We start from the raw sequence: 23,308 nt of genomic DNA, 5'->3' as shown, positions 1-23,308 counted from the left end.
AAAAATTATTTTAAAGTCAGTAAAGAGGTTTGTGTATGTCCACATTAACCCATTAGGGAAAACAACCTATGGAATGTTTAGTACAAGGTTGTGCTAGCAGTTGTAACTGTGTCAGTGGGATTTAATAAATCAGGTTGTAAAACACATACTTGTGAATTCCAAGTGTTCTTAAAAAGTCAGAAGCAACACAGTTTATATATACCAAGGCCAAATTAATGAATAGTTACTGGGCGTAGATGATGAGTGAGGTGCTGAGATGGCTGCAGGTTTGGCATGGAGGTGATGCAGAGATGCATGTATAACAGGAAATCTAACACCTACGTAACTATTTCCTAGAGCAAAATGTAAGAGTAGCTCGCTGAACGCAGCAGAGGGCTGAGGTTGGCCAAAGAAGCTGGAAAAGTCCAAAAAATATCCATGGGAAAGCTCATAGTTGAATGTAGCTTTGAAAGTTACATTCAAACTTTGGGACTGACAATCAGATAAAAGAATTGGAAGGGATAACTACTTTTGAGAATCAGAATTGTTATATTATTACTTTTTGTCCCAATTTAAAAATTTCCCTAATTGCTATGGAATTATTACCAAGACCAACAGTAGATTAGTTTATTTTTCCTCAAAGGGATCAATTTCAGGAAGTTAGTTCTGTTCCTAGAATATTTTTTAAAATGTTAAAATAGATTCCATCTAGCGAGTTCCTTTATTTCCCAGACACACTATAATTCTCTAGGTACCAAAGTGTAGCATCCATTCTTCATCTACTAGGAAGGGAAGAAACGACGTATAGTACAACATGTAGAAGTTAAAATATCATCTTACTTATGGCAATCAAAAGCTTAAGATTTTAGTTTTGGTGCAAATTGGTTTTTTAAAAATATTTTAAAGCTGAGCATGGTGGTGTATGCTTGTAATCCCAGTACTTGGGAGGCTGAGACAGGAGGATCACAGATTTGCAACCAGCCTCAGCTACCTAGTGAGGTCCTTCACAACTCAGTGAGACCCTGTTTCAAAATAAAGAATAAAAAATAGAACTCTGGGTATACCTTAGAGATAGAATGCTGCTGGGTTCAATCCCCAGTTTATACATGTACATGTATACATATGTATGTATGTATGTATGTATTATGTATGTATATGTGTGTATGCATATATATGTATATGTATGTGTGTGTAATACATATATATTTAAGCCTGGCATAGTGGTACATGCCAATGACCCCTGTACTTGGGAGGCTGAGATGGGAAAATCGCATCCAGCCAGCCTCAGCAATTTAGCAAAACCTTGTTTCAAAATAAAATATAAAAAGGGTTGGCGGCAAGTCTCTGAGGTAGAATGCCCCTCAATTCAATCTCCAGTACCAAAAAAATTTTTTGTTTTTATATATATTTTATTCTTAGGATTTTACTATGTCATAATTACAAAACTACTACATAAGAATAAAGTTAGCATTTTATTCAGCTTTTATTTTTCAGGTCTTCTAACAGTACTTTATAAATTAATAATTAAACATGATCTTCTGACCTGGGCATAGTGACACATGCCTGCAATCCCAGTACTTCAGAGTACTCAGAACACAGTTTCTAGGCCAGCCTTAGCAATTTGGTAAGAACCTCAAGCCACTTAGCTAGGCCTTGGTTAAAATTTTTTAAAAAGATACTAAGTGCTGTGATATAGCTCAGAGATAAAATACCCCTGGGTTCCATCTTGAGTTCCACAAAAACAAACAAACAAACAAATACATGACCTTCTGAATAAATGATACTCCTATCACAGAACTGGTCAGAATTCCAATTTGGGGTCTCAGAGGCCAAATGCCTACTGAGTAATTACAGTCCTCAAGTTTTGTTTTGGGGGAATCATACTACCGAGTTCATCATCAAATAGTAATGAAGTCCCTTTCATATTTAGGTCCTCCTAGAGAGAATAAGGAAATTTCCCCAATGTGTCCTGTTTTGAGCCTCCAGTCCTCACACATGAGTTTTCTTGAACCTAAACTGATTTCCCCCATTTGCTTGCCAAGAAACTTCACCTGATCCTCAAAATTTGACTTGAGCATTACCTCTATGTTCACTTCTGATTCTGGTATAGCAAGCTACCACAAATTTAGTTGTTTACAATCACACAAGCATAATATCTTATGGCCCTGGAGGTCAGAAATCCAAGCCAGATTTTGCTGAGCTCAAACCAAAGTACTGGTAAGGTTTTGTTCCTTCCTGGGACACTAGGGGAGAATGTGTTTTCTTACTATTTTTCTGTGTTCTGGAGACCATCCACATTCCTTGATTCATGACTCCTTCCCGCATCTTCACATCCTCTAAGAGTATCTCATACCTGCCTCTAACCATGGCCTAGGAACATTCTCCACTTTTAAGGATTCATTTGAATAAGCTGAGCCCACTTAGCTCACTGAGTCCACAATTGTCTCCCTTTTTTAAGGTCCTTACCCTTAATCTCACCTGCAAGGTCCCTGTGGCAATGTTAGGCAACATATTCTCAGACCCAGGGAATCAGGGTATGGCTGTTTGGAAGCCATTATTCTGCTGACTTTAGTCTCCAAACCTGATTTCTAAGGTCTCAGAATTTTTCACTTTCATCTTATCATTTTCTATTTTGGGATTCTCAGTTCCTTTCTGAAAAGAACAATTTCTTATCTATCTCACAGTACTTAGCACATTCATACTCAGTGTGTGATAATTTGATAAACAGATAAGTGTCAAAAATGCAGCAAAAACTGGAAAAAGAGAGGCAAGAAAGTGAGTTCTAGATTCAGAACAAGGTCTTTGCTTTTAGAAGATAACTATGTGTAAAAAGAGAAAATCTATGATAAGAAAGACCTTATTTTCTACTGGAGGGATAGCTTTTTATTAAAGGCCACAGTCTAACACTGGCAACAGAGAAAGAATGTGGCTAGTTAGATGTAGTTGTGTACATGATTCAGGATGGAGAGAGGTTTGGCACAAGACCAAGGCGGTGTTGGGGAAATACCAGCACGCACGGGCTCCTCACTGATATTTCAGGATTTGGAGAGCTGCAGACTTCGTCTAGAACCTGACTTGGACCGACACAGATATGAGAGGAAGATCAGCTTCGCCGGGGTCCTGGATGAAAATGAAGACTCAAAAGATTCTCTCCACAGCAGCAGCCATACCCTCAAATCAGATGCAGGGGTTGAGGAGAAGAAAGGTATGGAAGAGCATGGATCATTTCATGTTTTAGAGTTTCTCATAGGATGTTTGGTTTAGAGTCTAAAACTATAAAACTGCTCAAATTGTTGATTCCAAACAGTACTGATTCAATAGGCTGTATGAGGCAGGACACCATACTGCTCAGAGGTTGGACTTTGCAGTAAGAGTGACTTGGATTTTAATTCCAGTTCAGCAATTTTCCACATCCCACTGAACCTAAGATGCCATTAGCTCTAAGACAAGCCATTACATTACTTACCAATAAGAAAGAAAAACACTTTCAATTCAGCTCTTCTGTGATATTTTATTATCACTTTTCTTGTATTTTATTCTGATTGAAAGAGGGCTTTCAGACTCAATTAGATGCAGATTTTTATTATTATAGATCATTCCTTTGCATCCCAAAAAAGAGTAATAACTCAAATCTTTATCGAAGCTTTTCTAAACTATCTTCAGTTCAGAGTTCAACTTTCTTAATAATTTTTCAACTCAAGCATCCATATTTTTCTATAGCATAATGTCTTCTATGTCATCAGAACATTAGTGATACATCATTTCTGAAATGGATCCAGAAATGAAGTCAAACTGTTTGTTCTAATTACTTGAGCCAATTTGCAATGGTATGAAGCTAGCCTACCTCGATTCCTCTCCAAAACTGTTGCCAAACACACCAAACTTACCCACCTCACCCACCCCTCACTACCACTTGGCTCCTTGAGGGTAAAAGATGCTAGCACCCATTCTCAACATTTGGGTGCTGATGCTTTAGACAATTACATGGACATAGCAAGAGCAAATATAACACTGCTGCTACCTGACATGAGTATTCATAAGATATCATTAATTTTATGACAAATCCTAATTTTAAATATGTCAGAATGTGAAAAAGATGTACCTCTTAAAATGGGCAAAATATAGTAATTCTATGTGACCTTTAAGCTACAGCTTTTTTTTTCTATAAAATTGGGTTAATGTAACACCTCCATTGCGATTCTTAGAGCTTTAAATAAAATGATACAAGCAAAGCATCAACTTAGTACTTGGCAGAAAGTAGAAACACAGTAAAGCACTTGTCATTTTTACTTTTCTAACATCATTAGCATACAGATTAGAATCACATGCAAAATCCTAACTATGAACTGAAGATTACAAAGTTTTAAGGTACTCTCTAAAGGCTCCTCTAAACTGTCTAGTTCACTGTGTGATTTTATTATTTCTTAAATCCTATTGACCTTCAATACATTTATAAATAATTTCAATTAAATGAACATCTGTACATTTGTTACAAGAGTCAAAGCTAATTTTGTGTATTTTATAATGTCCTAAAAACAATGGCCTAATACATGTTTGATTAACTTAATGGTTCTTAGAAGAAATGGCCTTCTATAGACAAAACACAAAAAATATTTAAAATCTTGTAAAGAATACATATACACTGGGAATTTTTTTAACATTTCAAGGTCACAATATTGTCTTGACAATTTAAAAGTTCAAAGACTCAGTATATCATATTCTATTGAATGTATGGTGAACAGAGCCCATGTCATAGGATAAGCCAGGCTTTGAGCAATTTCCAAGTATAAAGAAACATCAAGTCAACATTTTCTCAAATATACTACTTCAGAGAATGATAACCTCCATCTTTTAAATATATCCCAAAGGTATTTTAACTTGGAAAGCAGTCTTTTTAAAATTCCATTCAACATTATGATGATAAGTAGTTGAAAAAAATTCCAAATATTGACATGGTTAAACTTAAGCATAGTGAATTCTACACCATTATAAAATAAATATCTGATTAATTTTAAGAGCATTTTAATTTCATGAGTATTATTTATGTAAATTGCCTTTAATGTTTAAACACTCAAATGCTAATGCTAATATTTTTAAATACTAATTATCTTTTTCTCCTCACAGAGTGGTTATGTTAATATATGAAAGTTGTTAAATAAATGAAGAACAAAAACTGGAAACTATAAATAAAATGAGAACATGTTCGTAAAATTTCCTTAATCAGTTGGCAAACATCTTCCCAAAGATTTCTAAATATTCCTTAATCTATTTGACAAGCTATTATCACTTACTAAAGCCAACACGAAAATTATGGCAATGGATCCTGCTAACTATGATTAGTAAAACACTTTTCAAAATTTTATGCCATCTGGCTGGTAGTGGTGGTACACATCTGTAATCCCAGTACTTACAAAGCTGAGAGAGGAGGATCACAGGCTTTTGGCCAGCCTCAGCAACTTAGGGAGGTCCTCTAAAACTTATAGAGACCCTTTTTCCAAATAAAAAGTAGAATAGGGCTAGGGGTATAGCTCAGAGATAGAATACCTCTAGGCTTAATTCCCAGTAAACACACACACACACACACACACACACACACACACACACACACACACACACAGTATACCACTTGCTATTTTAAAAGCTTAAAAGCTTAGCTTCTGAAATAAATATCCTGAAGACAATTCAGATTCTACCAGGGAAAACTAATGTGAACTGTTAATCCTTAGAACTAAAAATATTAGCCTAAAATATTTATGTGGAATCATCATTTTAACCATATTCTAAAGACAAACTTAGACTGGTATTCCAAATCACAGACACCAAGATGAGTCTCCTTATTCAACATTCATGTGCTGAGCACTTACAGTATCGTGGAAATTATTACAGGTTCCAAGAATACAGCTATGAACAAAACCAAAATTTCCGTATGTATTTTAATTTATATTAACTAATAGTTAATCACTAATTGCAATTCACATAACAGTAAATAACAAGAAATAACAGGCTTTCAAGTGGAGATAACTAATACAAAGAAAAACAAATTAAGACCAGTACTGTGACCAGGAGTAGGAAGGGAGGTAGAGAATGCCCTCTTAACTGACAGTGAGCAGAGAGACCTGCATGATGTCAGAAGTCAGTTGTGCAAAGAGCTGAGGAAGTAGCATCTGAAGAGATGCAGCTGTGAGATCAAAGCTGTGATGCCTGAAGGAACCTGGAGCATTTGAACAAGACTAACATGATTACCACAGAGTGGGCTAGGGAAAGAGTCACATGTAGGAGATGGATCAGAATGTTAGGCAAAGACTAAATGGGGTCTGGTAGGTTGATTAGAACTTTAAGTGTATTTTAAGTGCATCATAAAATTGTTGGTGGGTTTTACTATAAGAGTATTACAGAGGTAGATTTATTATGTATGTGTTAAATATGACTGGATCTATAATAATGGGGTATGCAGAACAGTTTTAGGTAGCTGCATTAATCCAGAAAAGATGTGACAGAGTTTTCAACACTCTATGCTATTTTGGAGAATAAAGCTAGCAGAACTTACTAATGGATGCAATGTGGGGTGAGAGCAAAGGGGGGAAAGAGATGTGTTATCCAATTTAGATAAATGTTTCACTTCCATAGTAGTTCTAGTTGTCATGGAAACAAAGGCTAAAATTGAATGTTGTAAAGTCTCAGCTGAAATTTCTCATGTGCAAAACAAAATCTGAATTCTAACTGCTGTGTCCCTCGTAAATAATGTCATAATTCTGAACCCTAATTTTCAACATATGTTGGTGCATTCTAACCACACATCATAATGTAGAGGGTGAACCCTAAATTTTTAGCACTCCATGATGTCTCCAATTATCTCTGGTGTTAGGACAAATCCTCAAAATTAAATCCCTTCCATATCACTTTTATTTGCGATTATTTTGCTGCATTTGTAGGCTGAAGAGGGTCATAAAATCATGCAAAGAATATTACTGTGTGCCTCTATAAAAATATAAGAATTATCATTCTAATCTTTTTCTCTACTTCTCAATCTACTTAAACATAAAATTGCTCCAATAGTCATTAAAAATGATAATTATATTCTGTTTCAAACATATTTCAGATGGATCATAAAGTATCAATTAAGGCTAACACTAATATTGAAAAATACAGTTGGTGAGTTATGTGCTATAATTAAAATATAGCATTATGATCTATAATTGTTATGAAATTTATCCAACAGTGCTGCAAGAAATTACTTCCAGATGTGAAATTCTATCCAGATTCATTCAGGGAGCTCCATGAGGCCTTAACCAGCTGAGTGGTGATCATTTTAGTCTTTCTTAATCTCAGGAGTAAAACAGAGATTACACATTCACATTTTTCAACAGCAATTCTCTGGGGCTCCTATATGTGGCATTGAAAGTATACATTTAACTAACATTTTAAAAAGTTATGCAAGTTCTATTACAGTGACACAATAACTCTCCTATGGATGAGAAACCTAAAACTAAAATGAAAATTGCCCAATAGAACTTAAAAATATGAATAACTATGCTTTAATAATTAGTAAGGAATCTTGTTCATGTCTTATAAAACTGGCCCCTTCCTAATAATAGATTTTATGTTCTAAGAGTTTTCTCAATGCTTCTTTTACAAATCAATATTTACAACACTAAATATTGCAAAGAGGTATTGCAAAGGTATGTATATAAATATGGATGGTTTTGACTTTTGAAAAAAATTAGATTTCAATTTTAAATGTATTTTTTACCCTTTTATTTTCTCCACTGCTGACTGTTTCTTCCACTCAAGATGAATAGTGCATGTTCTTCTTGGTAGACTATACAGTGGGCTCAAGGCATTGCACCATTGCGATTTACTCTCCCCAGTCCTTTGAGATGAGGATGCTGTGAAATCACTAGGTGCACCGAAAATGGAGCTGCTTCATGTGCATGCTCACCCAAGACACCCCAATGAGGGGAACCTTAGTGGCCTTCGCTGGGGAGGAGAGGGGAACCCACCGCTGCCTTTTGGAGAGAGAAACACCTCTCGTTTCTATTTCTTAATGAAGTACTCCAAAAGGAAAGGGCTTGCGTGACAGTTCACAGAATTCTATAAGTCCATTTCACAAGAAAAGAAAATGGTTTGTGGTTCTATGAAATAATTTAATAACGTGCTGTAAATGTACTAACAGTCCTAGATGATGTTGCCGCAAGGACACGCTCATGCTTATGAACCCTGGGCCAGAAAGAGCAGGTTGTTCCCAGTCTCGATGAGCTTTGTGTCCAAGCAAGATGCTGCACCAGCCCTTCCCAGTGGCCCCAGCCTCCTGCCTGCCCGACAGAGCTGGGAACTGGGGGCCAGAGGGAAGCCCTCTGCCCAGAAATGCTCATCCAAGACCAACACAGAGGAGGCTGATCAGGGACGAGTTGGGGCAAACTTGGATCTAACACTGGCTGGGGGAAACCAATGGGGGGAAAGCCCTATTTTATTCTTTTAATACAGTTCCCAGCAGGAAGATCAGGATAGGAGGTTCTCGCCTGCTCCAGATTAAAGGAACCCGCAGTTTCCAGGTGAAGAAGGGGGGTTCCTTGTCCAGCATTCGCCGGGTCGGCAGCTTAAAGAGCAGCAAGTTATCACGGCAGGACTCAGAGTCTGAGGCTGAGGAGCTGCAGCTGTCCCAGAGCAGGGACACTGTCACTGACCTAGGTAACATAGAAGAGTGGGATGTGCAGGGACGTGGGGGGTAGGAAGACAGGACTGAAATCCTGAAGCAGCTGAAGTCCATTTTCTTAGGCATACAGAGATAGAGAGCAGAGCTGTAGGTTAGACAGCTCATTCTGTCTGCAAATCACACTACCCTTTAGGAGGCTACTTGGACTTTTATGTGCACGCAGGTCACCTGGAAGTCTTGTTGAAGTGCAGATTCTAATTAAGCTGATCAGGGCAGGGGTCTGAGATGCTGCACTTTTAACGAGCTTACTGGTGAACTGATGCTAATGATTCCAGGACCCCACTTTGAGCAGACAAGGTAGAGAGTACACATTAGCAAAATAATACTTCGATGCAAGAACAGTTTTAGAAATCCAGATGTTTGTGTATCCATGCTATGACCAGGACCTTCAAAGTCAAATGTAGAAATCCCCATGGGGACACATACCTAAAGGCCCTATTTAATTATTTTTTTAAAAAGCTAGGCATGGTGGCATACATCTGTAACCCCAGTGCTTGGGAAGCTAAGACAGGAGGATTGCAGGTTTGAGGCCAGCCTCAGCAACCTAGCGAGGTTCCTTGGCAACCTAGCAAGACCCCATCTCAAAAAAATAAAGTAGGGATGGTGGTATAGCTCAAAGGTAGAATGCCTCTGGGTTCAATTCCCAGTACCACACACATTATATATATGTATATATAGTGTATACATATACATATATATATATATATATATATATATATATATATAATCTTTAGCAAGTCACTTAAATTCTCAGAGATGTGTTTTCTCCAAATATCCAATGGGAATAATTCTATTTACTCCTTGCCTGCTCTGCAGGGATGCTCTAAAGATAAATTAGGGGGTGGTTGTAAAATGTGTTAAATACATGAGAATGAGCTCCATATGTGATCAAAGCAGTAGAGTTGTAGATTGTCACTGTAGGATCGAAAGAGACTCCAAATCCCAAAATGTGTTAGTCCAAAATATGGACCCTGATTAGCATCTTAATAGGCAAGGAAGAGTTTAAGTAGGCGTGAAGATAGAGCTCACCAGCTGCCGGGTGTTAACTATTAAGGAAATGTTGAAGCCCTTGGTCCTTGCCATTTAGTCTCTAGTTTCAAGTTAGTGGTCTGTGTGGATAAATGATCTATAGAGTCTGTTGAAATAGAAGCTGAGTACATCTAATCAAAGAAAGTTTAAAATAGGAAATGTTTCTACATCCACCCACCCTTACCTTTGAAAATAGCTAATTTATGCATTACTTAAGATTCAGCTTTTTTTTTTCAAGGAAACAATAGAAAGAAAGAAAAAAACCTCTGACTTACTGTTATACTTTTGGTCTGAAGTTATAATATTGTTTTTAGTTAGTCTGGGGAGGGGTTGTAATTATTGCAATTCATTATGTGAATCAATCAATTTATGCTGACCAGTTGAGTCAAAGTAGCCAGGCTAGGGATACTGTTTTTGTCATTAAAAAGATCCATAAAAGCCTTTAGATTTGAGGACAAATCTTTGTGTGTACTAGGTAGGGAATTCCTAAGAGATGCCTCCTTCATACTTTCTCACAGAGAAGACACGAGGGTGGTCCCCAATTGGACGTCATTGCTTTCAAATTCCCTTAGTATTTCAAGGCTCCCTGCCATCTTTGAGTAGTTTGGACAGCAAAGCCTGGTGGCTCCAGCAGTAGCACCAGCTGCAGCCACAGCTACAGCAGAGGCAGACACCAAGAGGCCCTGCAGGTCGGTTGGTGCCCCTTTTTAACTACACCTGTAAGGTCTGGTCAGGCTGCCATAGATTTGGGCACACTCAACCTATAACTGGCTCATCTCAGCAATTCAAGGACTTGACTCTGTTTTTGTCTCTGCTCCCATCTCTCAGAATGGAAGCCACCCTAACAGAGATCATGAGTCTTTTGAAATTGCCAGTTCCTCTGGTGGTGAAGGGAACAGCTCCTATTAATATTCCTTTGACAAAGTACTATGCCCTGTAACCCACTGGGCCAGTAGTCTGCCCTAGGATTCAAAAGCATGGACAACTATACCACACCAGCATGACTCCTAGGGAGACTAAACATTGAAGCCTTTCTCGGTATTCTCTTTTGAAGAAGGGAGTCCTTGGAGTGCAAGCGAGCCCAGCATTGAGCCAGAGGGGATGAGTACTGCTGGCACCGAGGAAAACTACCACAGGAACATGTCATGGCTTCATGTAAGTAGGAATCAGAAAGAGTCCTGAGATCCATTTCTTTGGGCATTGGGGAAAATCTGTGGAGGGAGGACAAAATAGTATAAAATCATCAGTCCAATTTAGCCTCTCAGAGAAAATAGAGGCTTATATATTAGCTGAACCTGTCACTGTGCACTAGAGTTGCTATTTCTCTGAGCCTCACTAAGACCATGGTCTTTTGTTATGGCTGACCCACGGATTACCATAAATCAGGGTGAGCTATGAGGAACCAGGCTAGACTGGTGATCAAGGCACCCAAGTAACTTCATGATCCAGGTAACCATGAATGTGAGGGCAAGGTTACAGCATGAGTCTTGGGTTGTTTTTTGTTTGTTTGTTTGTTTGTTTTTTATCAAATTGTAGCCAGTACAAGGAAATTGACAAGATTAACATGATAAGATTATCCAGAGGGCACAGGCAGGAGGAAATCCCAAAAAACTCTGAGCACAGGTTGGAGTTCAAATTTGAGATGGGCAAGAAGAAAAGTACAGAGCTGGGTGTGGTGGCGCACGCTTGTAATCCCAGCATTCTGGAGGCTAAGACAGGAGAATCATGGTTCTCAGCCAGCACCAGCTACTTAGTGAGGTCCTTTGCAATTCAGTGAAACACTGTTTCAAAACAAAGAATATAAATAGGGCTGGAGGTGTAGCTTGGAGGTAGGATGCCCCTGGTTTCTATCGCCAGTACAGGGCGGGGGGTGGGGGGAGTATAGAGAAAGGTAAGGACACATAGCCTCAGATATAGTTGGCAGGGTGCCTCTAGCACCACTATTTTTCTTAGACATGGACTGTCACTACCCATTCTGGAAGAGTCAGATAGAAACTAGCTGGTGCACAGTGCTTCTCAGATTACACAGTACTGAGCTCTCACTATGCAGTAGTACTGAGAATTGGCTGATTTTGAGAATCTCTGAGGCAGCTGTATTTTTTTAAGTTTTTAGTAACATCTAATCTACATATTGAACAGCATATAAAGCCTATGTGCACAGATTAATATGTTTTTACAAAGTAAACATACCTCTACAATCACTACCTGGCTGAGAATATTATCAACATCTTAGGATTTTATATAGATAGCCCACCAGTCATTACTGTCCACCCATAGAAACCGTCATTCAACATCAGAACACCACAAATTGGTTTTGCGTGTTTTTCAAATGAGCACAGATGACATCGTGTATTCTCTAGTGTGTCGTGTTTCATTTATTCTGATCATATAAACATGTATATGAGAACACACATAGCCCTACAATTCTGTTCTTCTTCAGAATGCTCTAGTCTATTCTTGGCTAGACTGGTTTCCATTTAGAATAGCCTTGTTGATTTCCATTTTAAAAATTTCCAAAGTAGCTTTGCATTTAGTATATAGGTCAATTAAAATTAAGGAACTTGAATATTCTTGCACCTTTCAGTATCTAAAATAGTCTCTCATGCCGTTAATTTATGTCCATTTATTTAAGAGCTCCTTTGATAATACTTTTAAGTTTTCTGTCTGACATTCCACATGTAAACCCTGAAAGTGCTTATGCAGAGACAGAGTTATTTCTTCTTTAAATATTTGGAAGAAATCATTGCTAAGCCTTCTAGAAATAAAACCTTTTCTGTAGAAGGGTTTTAAATTACAAGTTCAATTTATGTAATACAGTTATGACTATTCATATTTTCTGTTTCTTCTGGGAGCAATTCAGGTAAGTTGTTATTTTTACATATCTTTTCATTTAATCTGAATATTGACATTTATTAGCCAAGAAGTTAATATTATTCTCCTAAGGTCATTTTAAGTTTGGCAGCATCTATGTGGACCCTTATTATTTCTGACGCTGGTAGGTTGTCTTCTTTCTCTCTCTTTTTATCAGTCTTGGTAGTAGCTTTTCAATTTTATTAGTCTTCAAAGAACCAACTTTTAGGTTTTTTTTATTTGTGAAATATTGGGTTTTGTTTCATTAACTTATCTTTATTGCTTTCTTCTACTTTCTTTGAGTTTAATTTGTTTTTCTTTCATTAATTTCTTGACATGGAAACTTAGATAAATAATAATATCTTTGCTAATATATTAATTTAAAGCTATAAATGTTCTGTAGGAATAGATTTAGCTGCATCACACAAGATTTGATATGTCATTATCGTGCAGTTAAATTTACAATTTTTTTTACTGTGAATATCTGTAGTTGATAAAAACATCTTTTAAAAGCCTGGCTGATAAGTGCAATATATGAACCTACCGTTACTCCTCTTAGTTCTGATCTTTAATATGCCTGGTCATTTCATTGACTACTAGATATGATGAAAATTTACAGAGGCACAAAACATGTCATTATACATTTGGCAAAACCCATAGATTGTACAACACCAAGAATGAACCCTAATGTAAACTATGGACTGGGAAATAATGATATGTCGGGATAGGTGTACACATATATGTTAGTGTATATTGAAAAATGCATATATACATATTGAAAAATATATATTCAAGTAGTATATGTGTTAACATATATGTGTATGTGTGTGTATATATATGCAAGTATATATGTGAGTGTTTTACTTGGCTATCCTAATTGTTTGGCAGTAGCTATAACTGACTTCATCATGGTTAGATAGGAACTGTGCATTTTCCATTGCTGCACAACAGATTACCACACACTTAGTGACTTTAAATGGCCCATATTTATTAAATGACCCGCCTTTTCTGTGAATCAGGAATCCTGGCAGAGCTGATCTAGGTCTTCTGCCTCAAGACCTTTCACAAGGCTACAGTCAAAGTGTTGGTCAGAACTGGGTGGGGTGCTGTCTGAACATTTGACTAGAAAGGATTTGCTTTCAAACTTGCATATATATATATATTTCTTGGCAGAATTCTAGTTCTTCAAGATCTGTTGGGCTGAGAGTTTCAGTTTTCAGCTGGCTGTTGAGCAGAGACTCCTCCCCATTACTTTTTACCATGTGGGCCTCTGAAACATGGCTTCTTACTTCATCAAAAACGGCAAGTCTACTAGAGAACAATCATAGTCCTGTGCAGCCCAGTCAGGGAAAGGGCATCCCACATCTTTGCTTATTCTTTTCATTCCAAGCAAGACATTAAGCAACACATACCCAGTGGAAAGAGGTTTCACAAAGATGTAAATACCAAAAGGTATGGATCACTGGGGATCATCTTAGAAACATATGCACCAGCCTGGCATAATGGCTCATGCCTGTAATTCCAGTACTTAAAAGGCTGAGACAGGAGGATTGTAGGTCTGAGGCCAACCTTGAAAACTTAATGAGACCTTCATCAACTTAATGTGACACTATTTTAAAATAAAAAATAAAATGGGGGCATAGCTCAGAGATAGAATGCCCCTAGGTTTAATCCCTAGTACCACAAAAAGAAAAATATCTATCAAAAGAGATAGCACTGGGAAATTTTTTAATATTTTAGATTTCTAGGCTACCTCTACCTACTACCTTAGAATTATATCCTCAAAATTTCCTGAGGCAAAGTCTAGAAATATGTCTATTTGTGTGATTATTTATGTACTTTTTTGTTAAGCCTTCATGGTATTTCTCTTCATCAGCCAGATTTGAGAATAACAAGGGAAGTGTTATAGTTCTATGTGCCTGCCTCCTGTCAGGATAAAGAATAGCAGGGGTATGCAGTGAATCTTGAGAGGCCTGGGTACTCTGCTGAGACAACGCTTCTATTTGTTGAAATTTGAAATTTGAAGAGTGTGGAGTATTGCTAGCTGAGTTTGTCAGATTGTGAAATTGACTGGAGTTGTTTGGTTTGGTTTGGTTTTTGTGTCAGAATTGGCAAGACCTCTGGTCCTCATGTCTATCTATTGTGGCACATGGTCCCTTACAGGTTAAATGTCAAGTCATGTTGAAGTTTCATGAAGGATAGAAGATTACTCTGAGCCAGGTGTGGTGGCATATGTCTGTAATCCCAGTACCCGGGAGGCAGAGACAGGAGAATCACAGGTTCGAGGAAAGCCTCAGCAAGTAGTGAGACTCTTCATCAACCAAGCAAGACCTTGTTTCCAAATAAGAAATGAACTCGTGTTGGGGGTGTAGCTTGAAGGTAGAATGCCTCTGAGTTCAATCCCTAATACCACAAAAAAAAAAGAAAAAGAAAAAGATTATTGTTTTGTGTATATTTGACTAGCCTTATAGCCTTGCGTATGCTACTGCCTTTTTAGGAAGGCTACTTAAAAAGTTACAAACTCAGGTCTAGAGTATATCTCAGGGGTAGAGTATGTGTTTAGCATGTATGAGGCTCTGGATTCAATCCTCTGAGTCCATTTCTTATCTTAAACATGTCTTTTTAATAAGCTGAGTTCACTTCTAGAACCCTAATGGGGAATTCTAGCAGACAGGAAGATTTGAGCCAGATGGAACAATAAGAGATCCAGACGGGCAAAAAGCCAGAGGGGAATAAAAATTGGATTGCAGCTGTACAGTGGGGTTCACATTTCAGTTTAAGGCATTGGTCAAAACAGAAGATGCAGCCGGGCATGGTGGCACACACTTGTAATCCCACACTTGGGAGGCGGAGACAGGAGGATCGTGCAGTTTCAAAGCCAGCTGTGCTGGCTTAAGAGACCCTGTTTCCAAAAATAAAAAAAAATAGGTCTGGCCCTGGGTTCCGGGCGGGGGTAAGGCGGGGCACACCAGACCCCGGAAGAGTCAGGGCCTGGGTCGCAGGACTCTAGGCCCTGGGCCGAACCTCGCAGAGCACGCCAAACCCCTGGAGAAACCAGGCCTGGTCATAAGACCCTGGGTCCCGGGTGGGGGTCAAGCGGGACACGCTGGACCCCTGGAAGAGCCGGGGCCCAGGTCGCAAAACTCTGGGCCCCAGGCGGAGTCGGGTGGAGCACGCTGGACCCCTGGGGAAACCGGGCCGGGTCACAGTGCTACTGAGTGCCTGATCCCACAACCTCCTCAAACCACACATACTGTCTTCTCTTATTGAAAAAATGAAAGGAAAAGAAAAAGAAAAAAGAAAAATATTGGAGAGGGGTCAAGAAGGCTGTGGCGGATGCCAGGATACTGGAGGTACAGACAAAACTTATCCAAATGAACTGGAACTTTTGGAAAAATTCCCCGTGAAGGAGGACTGCTTCTTCTCTACATTGTTAAGAATCTTGGACATACCTGTAAGGAGAGAGTTCAACAGAAACCAAGGAGAAAGACAGTGTTGAAAGCGGTCTCCGCGATGATGGTGGAGACTTGTATTCAGGAGAAGCAGAAATCGGATCCTACCAACCTTATTTTTTTGGAGAAATTACACCAAATGTCGAATGCTACCATCGCACATGCTTAGGAACACTGGACAACATTCAGAGTGGAAAAAGAGCTTGGGAAATATTTGAAATGGTGGAGGCAGTGGCAATGGCAGTGGCCAGTACTCAGGGGAGGCAGAGATCTGAGGCATTACACCTGGAACTTTTGAAGTAATAACCCCAGAGGCAGAATGCTACCACCACGCACCCTCGAGAACTTGGGACAAATGGTTGGGCGAAGAGGGTGCTCGGATTGGAGCCTGCCGAGGGGTGAAGCCGGCGGCGGACACAGCTAAGCTGGGATTGGAGCCTGCCGTGAGGCAAGGCCGGTGCTGGGGCCTCCAAGGCCGGGATCAGAGCCTGCCTAGGGGTTAGGCCGATGCTGGGGCCAGTGAAGCCAGGATTGGAACCTGCCATGAGGCAAGGCTGGTGCTGGGGCCTTCGAGGCCGGGATCAGAGCCTGCCAAGGGGTTAGGCCAGTACCGGGGCCAGCAAGGCTGGGATCGGAGCTTACCGTGAGGCAAGGCCGGTGCTGGGGCCTCCAAGGCTGGGATCGGAGCCTGCCTAGGGGTTAGGCCGATGCTGGGGCCAGTGAAGCCAGGATTGGAACCTGCCATGAGGCAAGGCTGGTGCTGGGGCCTTCGAGGCCGGGATCGGAGCCTGCCAAGGGGTTAGGCCAGTACCGGGGCCAGCAAGGCTGGGATCGGAGCTTACCGTGAGGCAAGGCCAGTGCTGGGGCCTCCGAGGCCGGGATCGGAGCCTGCTGAGGTGTTAGGCCGATTCTGGCGCCAATGGCCGGCATTGGAGCCTGCCAGGAGGCAAGGCTGCTACTGGGGCCTCTGAGTCTGGGATTGGAGCCTGCGGAGGGGTTAGGCTGATGCCGGGGCCAGCAGTCAGCATTGGAGCCTGCCGCAAGGCAAGGCCAGTGCCAGGGCCTCCGAGGCTGGGATTGGAGCCTGCCGAGGGGTTATGCCGATGCCGAGGCCAACGGCTGGTATTGGAGCCTGCTGTGAGACAAGGCTGGTGCTGGGGCCTCTGAGGCCAGGATTGGAGCCTGCCGAGGGGTTAGGCCAGTGCTGGGACCAGCGAGGCCGGGATCGGAGCCTGCCGAGTGGTTAGGCCAGTGCCGGGGCCAATGGCCAACATCGGATCCTTCCGTGAGGCAAGGCCGCTACTGAGGCCTCTGAGGCCTGGATCAGAGCCTGCCTTGAGGCTAGGCCAGTGCTAGGGCCACCGAGGCCGAGATCAGAGCCAGCTGAGGGGTTAGGCCAGTGTCGGGGCCAGCGAGACCAGAATCGGGGCCTCCCATGAGGCAAGGCCGCTGCTTGAGCCAGCAAGGTCTGGATCAGTCCACCGGGTAGCCAGGCTACAACTGGGGCTGTCAAGAGTGGAATCGGTACTTGCAAAGCGGCATGCACAGAGAAATATCGCAGAAAATAAAAACCAGATGCTTCCCCTAATCAGCAATAACTAGGAGGAAAGGGGCAACAAGAAGAGGTTGAGCTATAGAAAGGGCCCTATAGTGAAGCAATTAAGGTGACCAATCAGAGGGTATGGAATAGGGGAGGATGGAGCCTCTTTAAAAAGCAGGAGGTACATAAACAAATGTATCAAAGTTAATCACCAAACAAGCATGGGATTGAGGGAGGGGGAGGGAATGGGATGGGGGCTGGATGAGGGCTAATTGGATGATGTCTGCTTGTATATCCTCTCAGGTCTTGTATTCCAGTGTGATATATGATTACAGTGCACCAATAAAAATAAATTTTAAAAAATAGGTCTGGGAGTGTAGCCCGGATATAGAAGGGCTTCCAGGAACCCCAGTACCAGCAAAAATAAAATAAAATTAAATAAAATGGAAGATGCGGATAAAGGAGTTAAAGGCATTTCATATCTGTGTCAGCCAGGTCTTCTAGGACTAAATTTTTTATCACTGTATATTCTTCCTGCTGGCTTCTAACACAATATAAGAGATAAGAGCTGGGGTGGGGGAGGGGTAGTTCAGAATCTCCATTAGAAAGTCCCTAGAAACCATACACTCTGCAGTAATTGTTTTGCATTTTGAAAGATCTGTTACTCTTTTATTTCAAATAGATCCTCTTAGCCAGGTATGGTGGTACATACCTGTAATCCCAGTACTTAGAAGGCTGAGGCAAGAAGATCACAGGTTTGAGACCAGACTTAGCCACCTAGTGAGACTCTCGGCAACCTCAAAAGACCCTGTTTGAAAGAAAAATAAAATAAAGGACTCGGGGTTTAGCTCGGAGCTAGAGTACCCCTGGGTTCAATCCCCAGTACCACACACACACAAAAAAAAATCCTTTTATCAACTACATATGGAAGATAAACAAATACCAGAGAGAATACTTGTACTTTTTCATTCTCTTGTGGGAATTACTGAATCACTGGTTTCAAGACCCAGCAAGAGAAGTGGACATTCTGGCTTTCCATCTTCCACATCGCATACGTGTCTCGTTTGTCTACACCATATTGCCCAGTTGAGTCTCACAGGTGTTTGCATTCCAGGTCATGATCTTGCTATGCAATCAGCAAAGCTTCATCTGCACCCACGTGGACTACTGCCACCCACACTGCTACCTGCACCACAGCCGCTCCTGCGCCCGGCTCGTCAGAGCCATTAAGCTGCTCTATGGAGACAGTGTGGACGCCCTGCGGGAGAGCAACAACGTCAGCAGTGTGGCTCTGCGGGGCAAGAAACAGAAAGAGGTGAGCAGGTGGCCACTGATAAGATGCCAGCCATGGGGAAAATGAGACCCTCACAAACTGCTCTGGAAAGAAAAATTTTCAGGCAACTGCAGTTTGTATTAATCCAGGTGCAGGTCTGTATGGTTCTAAGACGAGGCAGAAAATACATGTAAGAACACGTGTTAAATGCTTCAGTTTTGTGTTCAGGAGTAAATGTGGAATCTTTCCCTCATTTTATCTTCTTTCTAGGAATAAGTGTGCATTTGTAGAGGTGGTAGTCGTGAGTAAGTTATCATGATATACAGAATAAGGCCTCCCCCGCAAAGGCATGCACATCCTCCTCCCCAGAGCACAGTATGAATGTGTTATTTCACATAACAAAAGAGACTTTTCAGTAGATGAGGGATTTTCCAATGGGGAGATTCTCCTGGATTATCTAGGTGGGCTCCATGTAATCATAATAGTCCTTGTGGGTGGAGAAATGAGTCGGTGGAGTCAGAGGCAGAGAAGATGAAATGGCAGAAGCAGAGATCAGAGCAATGTAGGCAATAAGCCAAGGAAAACTGGTATCTCTAGAAACTGGTGAAGACCAAGAAATAGACCAGGAGTCTCCATCAGGAACTCAGTCCTGCCAATCCCTTTTAGACTTCTCATCTCCAGAACTGTAACATGTGGCAATTTGTTACAGCAGCAATAGGAAGCTAATACACTTCTAAATTATGAAACAAGAAATAAATGGCCCAACTATTCACAAATAGCAGAGTCATCTAGGTCAGATCAGACTAAAGGAAATTTCTTCAAGAAAGTTTGACATTTTCCAGACATTCAGCTGCACTTTCCTGACAGCCACTCTGAGCAGCTGAGTTGGCAGAGGATAAAGACAATAACCAGGGATGCTGTGCTTCTGCCAAGAAAGCCCTGAGTTACCCACCTGTCCTTAGCAGGCGTGATGGCTAAGATGCTTAACTGAATGCTAGGGGCTGCTCCTGGAGCTGCTTTTCCCAAATAAGAGATTTGCTAAGAGATTTTTCATGTAACACCCATTCATTTCAACAAGTGTTCATTTTACACCTGCTGTTGGCACACTTTTAAACCAGATAATTTTATCTTTAAAAGTAGGAGCAAAGGATTTTTTTTCCCTAAGGAGTCTGCAAGCCCCATTTACACTAGGAATGGACAATAAAATATACATCAAACAGCTAGAGAATATGAGCAGTGGAAACAAAAAAATGCAGTTGAGTTGTGTAGCAATTTGTAATGCTTTAGCACTCACAACGGAATCTTTAAATTATAATTCCTAAATATGAAAACAGTGCATATTCACTGAAGAAATTTTAGCTGATCAAGAGATTCTAATAAATTAGTGCTGCAGGACCCTCTGGGATATGTGCATAAGACACATATGTGTCATTGACAACCTGCTTTTGTGCAAAGGTGTTTTTCTTTTCATTATATAGGTGAAGAAATTTAGGCTCAGAAAGATTAGACTGTCCTCAGCTCTTATTTGTCACCTGTAACCCATTCAACTAGACTTGAACTAGAAATGTGAAATACCAAACTCAGAGCTTCTCAGCTAGATTATATTGCATCTGGTGTTATTCAAATAACATTCTGAAGAGAATGAAAGTGGAAGGTAAATCAATGTAAGTTCCAATAGACTGCATGATGTACTAAATAACAATATAAAAAGTAAAAAAGTAAATATGTGGTTGTGTATGCATGGATATATATAATAGCTTATATATATTCTCTATATTCAAGCATAAATAATGCCACATTCAAAAAACATGTTTATAATTTTTGTAAATTCTCTCTTCATATAAAAAAATTCCCTTACCTTTAAGGAAAACCACATATGTTCTATGTTCTAAGTTGCAAAAACACATGAGCCCAAAATTCTTACTGCCATATGAATGCTGAAAGTAAATCTTCATCTCCATCCTGTATGTGGCCAAACCTAATCCTTTATGATCCAACTCATGTACCATCTCTTCCCTGAAACCTTTTCTGATATCTAAGGCAGGAAGCACAGGGAATACTGTAAGAAATAGCTTTCTTTTTCTCCTTCACTTTTTATCTTAATTATGATGATATTTTACTTGTGCTTCCCTAATTCTTCATTCCTTCGTCCATCCCATCCACCTGCACATTCATCTCTGCAACAGATTTTTAAAGAACCTACACACCATGCCAAATCTCTACTTTATGCTGGATATAATGGGCAAAATGGATAGTCCTTGTCTTTATATGGTCTAGTCTGAGTGACAGACATTATTCAAATAAGCCTCCCCACTTGTAAAATCTCAGCATCAGCAAGTGCAACTGAGAAGCCCCCTGCACAAACAGAGCTTAACAAGCCTTTGAATTTAGCAGAGGAAATAAATAATTTTCTTTTTAACAGAGTAATAGGTGACCTTTTTTTGTGTGGTGCTGGGGTTCCTGGAAACCCTTCTACCTCCGGGCTACACTCCCAGACCTATTTTATATTTTTGAAACAGGGTCTCTTAAGCCAGCATGGCTGGCTTCGAACCTGCGCGATCCTCCTGTCTCAGTCTCCCAAGTGCGGGGATTACAAGCGTGCGCCACCACGCCCGGCGATATAGGTGACCTTTAACTGAAGGTTATGTGGATGTTAACTGAATACAGGATTTCCCAACTAGAGAGAAGAGGTGCGCACAGTGGACCACTTCTATAGTACCCAGGTTTGTACTGATAAGCCTGCAAAGTAGTTAGAGACCAGCCTGGGTAGAGTCACGAGCGGGCTCTTATTCTATCCTATGAGCAATGGTAAGCATCCTCTGCCATTTAATTATAATCTCTTTGAGAACTTACACATTTTATTTCCTGCACGACACTCTAAGTACTTACTAACAGAAAAGGAAATAAATATTTAAAAAGTGAGTGGGATTATAGTCCGGGATGGCTCATGAGTTTGCGAACCTTCTGCTGTGACTTCCAGCCAGAAACTAAAGCAAGAAAAGACTTCCAAGTTTATGAGATTTAAATTAGTCATTGGGTGGAGAGCTGAAAGGATGTATTGAATCTTCTGTGGTAAACATTTTTTTTTCCAAAATGCTAGCTTCCTGCTAAAGCATGTTTTTCCTTTCATGATGTTTTCCGTTTGTCTGTTATGAATCTGTCACATAAATGAACAATGCCCACATTTCCAGATCCCCAAATGAAAAGAGAAAAAAAGCAATAAATCAAGAGTAAAAGCAATAGTCTTACAAGAATCAACTCTGAGCGATTGGGATTTCATTCCTATTTCTTCTTTAATTGGTTTTTAGGGCAGAGTATATGTAGCAGCCAGTACATTTTGTAGCCCATCTAAGTCTACTCAATCTGCTAATCTACATTCCAATGCTCAGTGACTCGCAAAATGTCCTGTTTATTTTAGTGCACTTCCAAACTTGAGGTGGTTTTTATGTGTATAAGTCATCAATATGTATATGTTACCTTCACCAAAGAATTCTATGATTTTTCCTTTATATCTGTTTCTTGTCCAATATTATGCTTCTAAAGAGAGTAAATTGCCGGGTGTGGTGGCGCACGCTTGTAATCCCCATGCTTGGGAGGCTGAGACAGGAGGATCACGCAAGTTCGAAGCCAGCCTCAGCCAGCTTAAGAGACCCTGTTTCCAAATAAAAATATAAAATAGGTCTGGGAGTGTAGCCCAGAGGTAGAAGGCCCCTGGGTTCCGTCCCCAGTATCACCAAAAAAAAAACTAAATAGAGTAAATTCCCAATTAGTGCTTGCTGGTGAAAAAGGAGCAGATAAAATAATTGTTTTACTTTTTAATGAAATAGAAGAGAGGATTAAATAGTAATACGTGTCCGTAAAAAGAAAGGGCCTGGTGTGGGTAAATTTTATAAAGCTAATTCATGTGATAAGAGGTCAACTGAAAATCCCAAAGTAGCATCATTTTTGTCTCCAGCAAACATCATGAAAAGATTCAGACCTTGAATCACTTAAATCCCTCGAACAGGAACTCAATAGGGCTGGCTCCTCCTCCTTCCGAGCCAAACGTGGCAAGCAGTGATAAATCCTTAGACAGTCACAGCTAATTTTTGCATTGCAAATATAATCACCAGGGGTCAAGACAAAAAGTCACAGTCAACCATGATGGATTTTTCTAAGACATACACATAGAGGAAAATGGCAATAGTCCAAGTTCAATGCCACTCCATAGTAAGCACTTCCCGGGACCCATGATAGCTCGAACTGTGTAGCTGACTCTACTGATCACTGCATCTTCTGGTCCAGCCACCTCAACAATGGATAACATCCTCAATTCATGATGAATGCTTCCCTTTGTCTTGGGTTGCTAGTCTTAAGTTTCTGTATAGATTTCTGCATGGTGTATAATTCCAGCTATTCATGTATATCTCACAGTCCAGTGAAATCACTTACTCTTTGAAGAACCACTGATAGATACCATTGGAACTAGCCTC

General features: G+C 40.3%; 1 protein-coding gene across 3 annotated transcripts in view; it reads left to right on the top strand.

The window, feature by feature from the left end:
* Positions 1 to 23,308, top strand: part of UNC80 (unc-80 homolog, NALCN channel complex subunit) — a gene marked incomplete at both ends in the record, with an annotated part of 220,226 nt that overhangs the window by 107,895 nt on the left and 89,023 nt on the right. For 2 of the 3 annotated variants that reach the window (XM_080689607.1, XM_080689606.1), the window contains 4 exons: positions 3,019 to 3,184; positions 8,464 to 8,667; positions 10,776 to 10,876; positions 18,678 to 18,878. In XM_080689607.1, coding sequence (XP_080545733.1) covers positions 3,019 to 3,184; positions 8,464 to 8,667; positions 10,776 to 10,876; positions 18,678 to 18,878 — 672 coding nt within the window. The remainder of the gene's footprint in view (positions 1 to 3,018; positions 3,185 to 8,463; positions 8,668 to 10,775; positions 10,877 to 18,677; positions 18,879 to 23,308) is intronic. The other variant, XM_080689608.1, reaches the window with a different exon arrangement.

This window comes from Muscardinus avellanarius, assembly GCF_963383645.1.
Source record: "Muscardinus avellanarius genome assembly, chromosome: 2".
NCBI classification, from domain to species: domain Eukaryota; kingdom Metazoa; phylum Chordata; class Mammalia; order Rodentia; family Gliridae; genus Muscardinus; species Muscardinus avellanarius.
This window is presented reverse-complemented; position numbering and strand designations above follow the sequence as displayed.